Source organism: Halictus rubicundus, unplaced genomic scaffold (assembly GCF_050948215.1).
Source record: "Halictus rubicundus isolate RS-2024b unplaced genomic scaffold, iyHalRubi1_principal scaffold0084, whole genome shotgun sequence".
Lineage (NCBI taxonomy): Eukaryota > Metazoa > Arthropoda > Insecta > Hymenoptera > Halictidae > Halictus > Halictus rubicundus.
The window spans coordinates 24116-36059 of NW_027488625.1; the positions used below are offsets into that span (position 1 = coordinate 24116).

The 11944-nt window shown below is 45.7% G+C and overlaps 1 protein-coding gene across 1 annotated transcript; it reads left to right on the plus strand.

Moving 5' to 3' along the window:
- The first annotated feature begins 8754 nt into the window (after window positions 1–8754).
- LOC143363655 (uncharacterized) lies at window positions 8755–9670 on the plus strand. The gene is made up of 2 exons (XM_076804217.1): window positions 8755–8842; window positions 8961–9670. The coding sequence occupies exons 1-2, from the start codon at window positions 8776–8778 to the stop codon at window positions 9650–9652; spliced, it is 759 nt and encodes a 252-aa protein (XP_076660332.1). The 5' UTR covers window positions 8755–8775; the 3' UTR covers window positions 9653–9670.
- The last annotated feature ends 2274 nt before the right edge of the window (window positions 9671–11944 follow it).

Below are 11944 nucleotides of genomic sequence, written 5' to 3' on the forward strand. Positions count from 1 at the left end.
CTGCCCGGAGTTGGCGGCAGTGAGCGTTTCACGCCCGGAACGCTGGGGGTGGGGGGGGGGGCCGACTGGGTCGAGATGTTGGACAATCTGTCCACCGACTCGCCGCGCCGACCACGCCCCTTCGTTCCCCTCTCCGGCCGGAGAAAGGGCCGGTCCCCAACAGCTGGGGTCCGGCACCTCTCCTTCTGGGACAGGTCCAGGACCGCCCCAACTCCCTCCACTACCACTTTCGGGTGTGGTAACCCCTCCTTGCCCACTGCAGTTTTATTTTTAATGGACTCCATAATTAATCCCACGAGTGTGGCGGGAAATGGGTTCCGCCCGGGCAGAGCCCCCACTACCCGGGTAAGGCTAGATACGCACTGGAGGCGCCAGGTATCCAGTGGATGGTGCGCTCGCGACTGGTGTACCCCACCAGCCACGCCCTGTTGCCAGGGCGTACCCTCTCACCGCGCACCGAAGCTTAGGGTTGGGGATTTTTTATAGAGGTTATCATCCTCGCGGCCCGGCCGGTTAAGGCAAGACCACCGTTCCGGTAAAACATGACCACCGGTTTACGGCAAGGGCCCTGCGGCGACCTCCCCGGTCGTTATCGCAGGACCCATTCCGCGGTTTTTCATCCCTCCGTGTGAACCTTACCGGCAAGGGAGGCCCTGCCAGGATCCGAAGATCCCGCCGGCATCGCCTCACACATCATTAGGACTACTTGCCGCGGAATACCCCTCGCTCCGTTAGCAACACACAACTGTGTGTGTTCCCAGGGACCACCACGAGGAGGTGGAGCGTAGAGGATTTTAGGGATATGACCGCCACCACTGTGGCATACCTAGTAGTGGATCCGAGTCACCACTACTAAGCCCATATCCCCTCGGTCCCCTGGCCGCCAACCCTTGACTTTCGCCAGGACACGGATGTTCGGTGCAAGGACACGAACTTTCTCCAAGGGGCACGTACAGGAAGCGACATCCCCACTCCAGAAGTTTCCTTGTTCGAAGGAAATTCCTGGAGGCGCGGGGAATAGATATAAGCGCGGATTCTGACGGATGACGAGGTCAGTCAGTCAAGTCAGTCAGTTCAAGTCAGAGAGTTCAAGTCAGTCAGTCGTTGTGAGTAGTCGTCATTCGCCATCAGTTGTTCGTAGTCGTTTATCCGTAGTTCTTGTTTCATTGTTACTTCGTTGAGTTTTTGTTATTTCATTAATAAAGGGTTATTGTTGTAATGGGTGAATCCTTTATTTAACACCCAAACTACCACACATACCAAACCAATCCTAATAATATAAATTATGCAAATACAAATCAAGTACTAAATAATAAAAAATTACAATAGCAATTATATACCAAATTAAAATTAAAATTACAGTTACAATTCCCCTTAAAATGACAATAAAAATATAAATAATACAAATTATAATTACAATAAAAAATACATCAAAAATAAAAATTACAATTAAAATAAAGAAAATTACAATTAAAATAAAAATAATGAAAATTGAAGTTAGAATAAAAATCGCAATAAAAATAATCAAAATTACAATTGAAGTTGTAATTACAATAAAAATTAAAATAGTTTTCAGGTCCGGCCACCCCCATCTTTGGCCCTCTCCATCCATTATTGAATTGAGATCAGTCTCCCTCCCTGAAGATCAGTCTTGAGTCTCCCTCCTGCTTCCGGTGATATTTGCCTTTTCTGCAGTATCTGGAATAAGCATTTGTTTTTGTAGTAAGTTTTATATGAATCATCATTATTACAATAACATAAAAAGAAGAGTGCGCGTACGCACAAGTCGTCGCGCGGATGCCGGATATATCCGGCATCTATACGAGTGTATACAAGTACCATCTGTGGCTTTTTTCTTTAGAATAATTAATATAATATTGTATAAATCTTTTCCTTTTAAAAATATAAAGAATACGTGTGCTATATAAGAGCAATAATTGTTTTATTAAGCATAGTAATTATTTAAGACTTAGAAGAACGTATATACAAAAACCACGCGCACTGTGCACATCTCTGGCGCATGCTTCCGTTCAAAGATGGGGGTGGCCGGACCTGAAAACTATTTTAATTTTTATTGTAATTACAACTTCAATTGTAATTTTGATTATTTTTATTGCGATTTTTATTCTAACTTCAATTTTCATTATTTTTATTTTAATTGTAATTTTCTTTATTTTAATTGTAATTTTTATTTTTGATGTATTTTTTATTGTAATTATAATTTGTATTATTTATATTTTTATTGTCATTTTAAGGGGAATTGTAACTGTAATTTTAATTTTAATTTGGTATATAATTGCTATTGTAATTTTTTATTATTTAGTACTTGATTTGTATTTGCATAATTTATATTATTAGGATTGGTTTGGTATGTGTGGTAGTTTGGGTGTTAAATAAAGGATTCACCCATTACAACAATAACCCTTTATTAATGAAATAACAAAAACTCCACGAAGTAACAATGAAACAAGAACTACGGATAAACGACTACGAACAACTGATGGCGAATGACGACTACTCACAACGACTGACTGACTTGAACTCTCTGACTTGAACTGACTGACTTGACTGACTGACCTCGTCATCCGTCAGAATCCGCGCTTATATCTATTCCCCGCGCCTCCAGGAATTTCCTTCGAACAAGGAAACTTCTGGAGTGGGGATGTCGCTTCCTGTACGTGCCCCTTGGAGAAAGTTCGTGTCCTTGCACCGAACATCCGTGTCCTGGCGAAAGTCAAGGGTTGGCGGCCAAATGTGCACGCCAAGGAAAAAACCCCGAACCTGGTCGCCAAATGTGCACCCCAGGTAGGAACAGACTTCCGGCGTTCCGGCGACTAAGTGTGCGCTCGGGAAGAGCTTGGGCCTGGCGACCAAGTGCGTCCAAGGTCCCAGCCCGCAGACGACGCTCCTATCTGGGTCCGATCAACCCTTCTCCAAGGGGTCCGCCACAATTGGGTATTTAAATAATCGACTTCACTTGAGAATTCGTGGACAACGTAATTCATTTTTGCTCTTTTGGCAGTTGCATTATTATTGCTAATAATCCAACACGCCCCCTCAAAAATGAATCAGTTGACTGTAAATATTCTTTCCAAAAATCTATCTTACTATTAATAGAATACACAGTAGTAATATCTACTATTAAAATCAAACACATAAGAAATGATAAATCGTCCTTCTTTGCTTTCTCTGGGGAATACACATGGTCCAACATTCGTTGCGAGGATTAGGGAAACCCAGTAAAACCTAATCAGACCATTTCAAATGGTTAACTATGTATGACAACAAAATGTAATATAAAATAAAATCAATGTAGTCCCATCTGTGCCCTGAATTCCATGAATTTGACACCTGCCAATGGTTTAGTAAATGCATCAGTTACTTGGCGTTCTGTACAGACAAATTCAAGTTTAATGACATTTTTCTCTATTTGTTCCCTAGAAAAATGATACTTGATATCGATATGCTTTGATCTTTTATGATTTCCTGGATTATTCGCTATACTTATGCAGCCGTTATTATCTTCATAAATTATAATCGGCTTCGAAATGTTTATATTAATGCTCAGGGCCAGCGATTTCAACCAGACAGCTTCTCTTACAGCTTCAAAAAGTGCCATATATTCTGCTTCCGTTGAGGAGGCAGCTACAGATGTCTGTCTTTTTGTCGACCAGCAAATTGTACATTTATCAAATAATTGAAACAAGTACCCGGTCGTACTTTTTCTATCGGTTTCATCGTGTCCTCCCCAATCAGCATCAACATATCCACTTATTATATTATTATAGTTACCTCTAATATAATTTAGTTTGACGTTAATTGAACCTTTCAGGTATCTCAGTACTCGCTTCAAATTTAGCCAGAGTTCCTTATTATTTTTATTTGTATACCTGCTCAAAATATTCACTGCTACGCTTATATCAGGTCTTGTACGTATCATAATATACATTAAGCAACCGATTAAATTTCTACACGGTGCTTCACACTCTTCATCTGAATTTAATGCTTTATAATCCAGTTTATTCGGAAGAGGCGAACTAACAGCTTTACATTCATTCATTTTGAATTTTTCTAAAACTGCTTTTATGTATGTACTCTGATCTAAGGTTATTTTGCAGTCAATTCTTTCAACTTTAATTCCTAAGAAATGTCTAATCTCATTCAAATCTGTCATACTAAATTTTTGCATCAAATAATTTTTAAAATTAGTCATTGTTTCTTTATATCCAGTAGCAATCACAAGATCATCCACATATAACACAACATATATATTTTCGGATACATGTCCTCTATCCAGAAAATATATACAACGATCTACTGATGAACTTCGGAATCCTTTCTCAACAAGATTTTTCTCAAAAACTTCAAACCAGCATCTTGCTGCTTGTTTCAAACCATATATTGCTTTATTCAATTTGTAACGCGACGGGGAAACAATAAAGCGTCAAGACCCCTCGTCACCCCCCCGATGTAACAGAAGAATTGCGCCGAGGCAGCGTGGCCGGCGGTTCAAGGGGAACCGCGGGGTCTGGAACCTTCTAGACCCCTAGTAACGCGTTATTGATAAAGATAGCAACGAGTCCATATAAATATCGGTAGATTACCGCGGAGTAGGCACTCTTGCTGCACCTGTAGGAGAGGACGAGTCAGACCACGGCCGCCCACAGGACGGGAGAGTACGAAGCAATGCTATCGGACGCCCAGCAGCCCAGGAGAGGACAGGGGTTGCACCTGGACGCCTCTCTGGATACATGGGAGAGGACGGCCATGAAGGCCGGCCGCCCGCCGAGAGGAAAGAACAGGGTAGCTTCCTGGCCGCCTGAGAGTAGGGACGCCTGGTTCCTCTGTACGTTTCGGAGAGGACGGCCATGAAGGCCGGCCGCCGATCGGACATGAGAAAACAGGCGAAACCGCGTCGTCGTCATATTCCCAGAGGGAGAGTACGGTTGAAATAAACCGGACGCCCGATGGTGGTATCGCGTATTATATAAAATCTTTTCCTAAATTAATCGTTGCTAGCTTTGTCTCTCTCACTCTTTAGAAAGAATCTATTTTATAACAAAACCTATCTCCTCATCCTTTGTACTAACGTGTTTGGAAAATATATCCTATGTCTCCAGATATTCCGACTCCTGTCATTCCGCAACCACCGCAATCCTTTACGTTACAAAATGTTGGCGCCCAACGTGGGGCCGAGGCTCACGACCAGAACTCCGACTCCACCTCCAATCCTGACCTGAGTCCCAGTCCAACGGTCCAGTTTTCTCCGAGCCAGTTCTCACAACTCCTCGGATCGTTACACGATAAGACACCTAGTTGTCAAAGAAGCTTTACGAGATGCAGGGAACGCTTCGACGGCTCTCATGACTACATGAGAGTCAGTGCGTTCATCGCCGCTGTATCGATATTTAAAGATATCGAAAATATTAGCGATGAAAACGCATTAAAAGGACTTCCACTGCTCTTCGAGGGACATGCAGCTGTCTGGTGGCGGGGTGTACGAGCATCCGTCTCATCATGGAAAGAAGCATTGGAGACAATAAAGTCGACCTTCGCACCTCGACGTCCCGCGTATCAGGTGTACACGGAGTTGTTCCGGACTACACAGGATTCAAATACCCCGACGGATCTTTTTATTAGTCGGAAACGGGCCCAGTTGGCAGAATTACCAAACCCGCACCCGGAGACGGTCCAGATCGATATGATATACGGTCTCCTTCGTCTTCCGCTCCGGAAAAAGATTCCCCGGGAATCGGTGAAAACATTCGCCGAGTTGATCAAGCGTGCCCGAGATGTAGAAGACCTCGAGAAGGAGGATCAAGGTAAAACCCATCACCGTCGGACGGGCGGAATATTCGTCGAACCATATCCCAGGGATCACCGCCGCTGCAATATTTGCCGCCGTCCAGGACACACCACCACTGAATGTCGTTTCCGAAAGAACAACATATCAGGACCGAAACCGACGACCGCCGCAACAATGTTACAGCCGAGACTCTCACAGCCCCAGGGAAGTCGCACTCCGTTGCAATGCTACGGATGCGGAAAACCGGGAGTTGTACGCAGCAAATGCCCGGACTGCTCGAAGACGACCACACCACCTACTTCCGCAGCATTTTGCACGGTAAATGCATCAATGCAACCACGACAGCGACCAGCGGTCGACGTCACCATCGCCGGAGAAAAGGGACAGGCCTTCTTCGATACGGGAGCGAAGTGCAGCGTGGCAAGCCAAAACCTATACTTCCTGCTGATGAAAAAGGGACACGTTTTCGAGGAACGGAGAATGGAAGTCGCGTTGGCAGACGGAAATCCGCGCATACAGAGTGTTAAAGCCGCTCGGATGGAAGTAGAGCTTCGTGGTCGCCGCCTTTGGACCACCTTCGTCGTCTTGCCGGAAGGAAGGGACAACCGAACCTTACTGGGCGTCGACTTCATCGAAGACGCTGGAGTTGTGTTGAATGTTCCGCAGCGAATATGGCACTTCGTAGACGCACCGAAACAACTACACGATTTCCAGGGAGAAGTTCCGGTCGGGAATGCACCTTTCGGCAAGGGGGAGACAGGGACCCCTCTATCATCTTTAAAAGCAGATCTAGTTCGTGAGATGCAGGAGTTCGCGGAACCGCCACCAGAATGTTTGAGCCCGATCCGTGAAGACGCGAAGGGAGTCAGTGCATTCCTACGCGAGGAAACCGAGGTGGATGAGCCAGTGTCGAACAACCATTGGCCAAATATCGACTCATTATTTGAACGATGCATTCGAACATTTGAAACAAGGATGGACATCTCGACCGTTGACATTGGAGAAATTAGGGAGGACGAGGCGGTAAGTACCTCTCCAGATGAAAAACAAGAACTCCACAAATTATTGCAAGAACACGCCGACTTATTTCAAACAGAAGCACCACCGACAGCGGAAGCTGTCCATCGAATAGACACCGGGGACCACGCTCCAATCGCTGTGCCACCGTACCGCATACCACCTGCGAAGAGGGAATTGCTGCGCACAGAAATAGAGAAAATGATTAAAGCAGAAATCATCGAGGAATGCGAATCACCATGGGCCGCACCCGTAGTTCTGGTGCCCAAAAGGGACGGCAGTATTCGGGTTTGCGTGGATTATCGCAAGCTCAACGCTGTTACCGTTACGGATTCGTATCCTTTGCCGCGGATCGACGACCTGCTCCATTCGGCTAAGAGAACGGGATTCATGTCTGCGCTGGACCTACAATCAGGTTATTGGCAGATTGGTGTACGAAACGAAGACCAAGACAAGACTGCTTTCACAACGCCTTTCGGAATTTTCCGGTTCAAACGGATGCCGTTTGGATTGAAGAACGCACCGGCTACCTTTCAACGCCTTATGGATCGGATGAGAGCTGGATTGGGAGGCCGAAATATTCTCGTTTATCTGGACGATATACTGGTACTCTCCACCGATTTCAAGGAACACCTCGAGGACTTGAGAGCAGTTTTCAACAGGCTTCGACAATTTGGTCTCCGAATGAATCGACAGAAATGTCGTCTCGGATGCCCAAAAATCAAATACCTTGGACATGTATTAACAGCGGAAGGCATACATCCCGATTCGGAAAAGGTCAAGGCGATTCAATGTATGGCTACACCGGCGAACTTGAAACAACTTATTTCGTTTTTGCAAACTTGTTCATGGTATAGGCGATTTGTACCAAATTTCGCCACAGTTGCCCAACCTTTGACACAGCTAACAAAGAAAAAGGCAACCTGGGAGTGGACGACGAGCCAACAACAAGCCTTCGAGCACCTGAAAGGAGCCCTTACGAGCCCGCCAATCCTGCGATATGCCGACGAGAACCAGCCCTTCATCATACGCACCGATGCCAGCGCCTACGCCATAGGAGCGGTCCTGTTACAGGGCGAGAAGGAAACGGAACATCCCATTGAATATGCCAGCAGATTACTGACGTCGGCGGAACGCAACTATTCAACCACAGAAAGAGAGGCACTAGCAGTAGTCTGGGCCGTCGACAAATTCCGAGGTTACATCGAAGGAACTTCTGTCACTATTGCCACGGACCATCAACCCCTGAAATGGCTGATGTCTTTGCGTTCTCCCAGCGGTCGTCTCGCCCGATGGGCATTGTTACTTCAACCATATTGTCCTAATATACAATATATTCCAGGTCGATGCAATGTTGTTGCCGATATGTTATCTAGACTACCAAGCGAGCCATGGAACGAAGAAAACAGAGCAGAGGTCGCAGAGATTTCCGTTGACGTACCGGCACGAGGACCAGCAGTAACCCGAGAGGAACAATTAAAAGACGAGGCCCTGAAAACTATAATCGAAGCACTAGAATCGACTACGCGAGACGACGAAATGACCAAGTGGTCCATGAAGGGATATCTGGTCAACAACGGAGTACTCTATCGACACGCTCCAAATGTGGACATGGAAGAAGCACAGCTGGTTGTACCTTCGCACGAAAGAAAGGAAATTCTTCGAGCGTACCACGACGATGCCACTGCGGGTCATTATGGAGCACAACGTACGCTACACCGAATAATCAGCCGATACTTTTGGCCAGGAATAAGCCGGGAAATCGCAGACTACGTCCAAGCCTGCGTGGAGTGCCAGAGGTATAAAGCGAATAACTTAAAACCAGCCGGTTTGTTACAGACGCCCGTTATGCAGCAAAGATTCGAAGTGATCGCCATGGACCTCTTTGGGCCTTTGCCGTCCACGACGAAAGAGAATCGATGGATTTTCATCGTAGAAGATACAGCCTCACGATGGGTAGAACTGTTTCCATTGCAGCAGGCCACGGCGGAAGCCTGTGCAGAGGTCCTCATCAACGAAGTTATGCTTCGGTTTGGGATGCCACGACGAATAATCAGCGACAATGGCACTCAATTCGTCAGCGGGGTCATGCAGCAGGTAGCCCATTGTTTTGGGCTGCATCAGGCTTTCACCCCAGTCTATCATCCCGAGGCCAATCCGGTGGAACGGAAGAACCGTGATCTGAAGGCGCAGCTTGGAATCTACGTCGGTAGGGATCACGCTACGTGGGACGAGAGGCTGCCAACCATCCGATTCGCAATGAACTCGGCCAGATGCGTGACGACCGGGTACTCAGCAGCCTACCTTACTTTCGGGAGAGAGTTGAGGACTCCCGATGACGCCAATCGGGACTTGAGGGCCATCATCCAAGCAGAAAATTTCCTGCCGGAAATTACTCCAAAGCTGCTGACGCTGGCAGACACGATGCAGGTGGCCCAGCAGAACCAAGAACGACAGCAGGAGCAGAGGAAGGAGTATGCCGACCAACGACGCCGGCCCAACCCTGGATACGAGAGAGGAGACCTGGTGTGGGTAACCACTCACACCCTCAGCAGGCGAGAGCGGAACTACACATCAAAGTTTGCACCAAAGAGGGATGGACCATACGTGGTGAAGCGCCGCGTGGGTTCCAACAGCTACGAGATCGAGACCCGTGATGACCAGCCTGTATGCGTAGGGGTGTACCACACCTCGGCGCTAAGGCCTTACAACGGGGCACGAGCAGAACCACCAGAGCCAGTAACATCCATCCGCAAACGGGGACGACCTCGTAAGCAGCGTGAGGGCCCATCAATGGAGCACCCAAGGAAGCAAACGAGGCGCAGATGAAGGAATTCCTGGACTACTTGTCGGGACGCCGTCGTGTCCAGAGGGGGAGTCTGTAACGCGACGGGGAAACAATAAAGCGTCAAGACCCCTCGTCACCCCCCCGATGTAACAGAAGAATTGCGCCGAGGCAGCGTGGCCGGCGGTTCAAGGGGAACCGCGGGGTCTGGAACCTTCTAGACCCCTAGTAACGCGTTATTGATAAAGATAGCAACGAGTCCATATAAATATCGGTAGATTACCGCGGAGTAGGCACTCTTGCTGCACCTGTAGGAGAGGACGAGGTAAGACCACGGCCGCCTACAGGATGGGAGAGTACGAAGCAATGCTATCGGACGCCCAGCAGCAGGGCTGCACCTGTGGGAGAGGACGAGTCAGACCACGGCCGCCCACAGGACGGGAGAGTACGAAGCAATGCTATCGGACGCCCAGCAGCCCAGGAGAGGACAGGGGTTGCACCTGGACGCCTCTCTGGATACATGGGAGAGGACGGCCATGAAGGCCGGCCGCCCGCCGAGAGGAAAGAACAGGGTAGCTTCCTGGCCGCCTGAGAGTAGGGACGCCTGGTTCCTCTGTACGTTTCGGAGAGGACGGCCATGAAGGCCGGCCGCCGATCGGACATGAGAAAACAGGCGAAACCGCGTCGTCGTCATATTCCCAGAGGGAGAGTACGGTTGAAATAAACCGGACGCCCGATGGTGGTATCGCGTATTATATAAAATCTTTTCCTAAATTAATCGTTGCTAGCTTTGTCTCTCTCACTCTTTAGAAAGAATCTATTTTATAACAAAACCTATCTCCTCATCCTTTGTACTAACGTGTTTGGAAAATATATCCTATGTCTCCAGATATTCCGACTCCTGTCATTCCGCAACCACCGCAATCCTTTACGTTACAAATTTACATACTTCATTGCTTTTACTTTTGACTCCTTCAGGAACTTTCATATATATTTGTTCCTTTAATATACCGTTAAGAAAGGCAGTCTTTACATCCATATGACGTATCAATAAATTAAATTGATTTGCGAAAGCAATTATAAACCTAAAGCTTGAAATTCTAGCAACTGGTGCGAATGTTTCATTATAGTCAGTTAAATATTCCCGACTAAAACCACGCGCAACCAGTCGTGCCTTATATTTTCTTGGATTTCCGTGTTCATCATGTTTAATCGTAAATATCCACTTACAGTCTACTATATTAGTATTATTCGGTCTTTCTACTAATTCCCATGTTTTGTTTACTGCATGTGAATTTAATTCATAATCGATAGCTTGTTCCCATAGAACTCTATCTTCTCTTAATTTTATTTCTATAAACGAACTGGGAATTTTTCCGGCGAACGATTGTGTATACATAAGAAGATCGTCTTGTATATTACTTTCGTCGTAAGAAATATTAGGTTGATTCTTGATTCTATCACTCCTCCTAAGATTCTGTTTTTCTGGCATTTCTACTTTATCATTTTGAGATAATGACTTTTCGTGCGTATCTGTTTCTTTTACAGATTCATTAGGTTCATCTCCTAATTTCTTTTCAGGGATTTTACTCGACTTTGATATATCTGATTTATCATTATCAGATTTATGAGACTTTTCATTCAATTTTACTGATTTTGACCTTATGTCGGATGCATCAGTTTCATTTCCGGGACCAGCATTATCCCTTTCTATCCTCATTTCCGGACGAGTTTTTAAATAATTGACTTCATCAATTATCACATCCCTGGCTACTATAAATTTACCAGTTCTCACGTCCCATACTTTATAACCGTTTGGTTCATAACCAACTAGAATACCTTTCGTTGATTTCTCATCGAACTTAGTTTTTCTAAATTTGCTATGAACGTACACGGTAGACCCGAACATCTTTAAATATTTAACTTTGGGCTTTTTACCATGCCACAATTCAAATGGCGTTTTATCTACCTTTAACGCTCTAGTTGGGGTTCGATTAATTAAAAACGTAGCAGTGAGAACTGCCTCGCCCCAAAATACTTTATTCAAATCAGCACCACTTATCATTGTGCGTGCTTTTTCAGTTATTGTTCTAACCATTCGTTCTGAAACACCGTTCAATTGAGGGGTACGTGGAACTGTTAAATGGTAACTAATACCTTTTTGCAGGCAATAGTCCTTCATCTCATTTAATAAATATTCTTTACCATTATCAGAATATAAGTTTACGATTTTTGAATTAAAATGAGATTCACTCTTTGCAACAAAATCTTTAAAAACAGAAAAAACATCTGACTTATACGAGATTAAATATGTTACACAATAATGAGTGAATTCA

Excerpts from the sequence above, each read along its gene's own strand:
- LOC143363655 (XM_076804217.1), top strand. The coding sequence starts at position 8,776 with ATGGGTAGAACTGTTTCCATTGCAGCAGGCCACGGCGGAAGCCTGTGC. Across the intron at positions 8,843-8,960 it reads CAGAGGTCCTCATCAACGAA|TCTATCATCCCGAGGCCAAT; the intron begins GTTATGCTTCGG and ends CTTTCACCCCAG.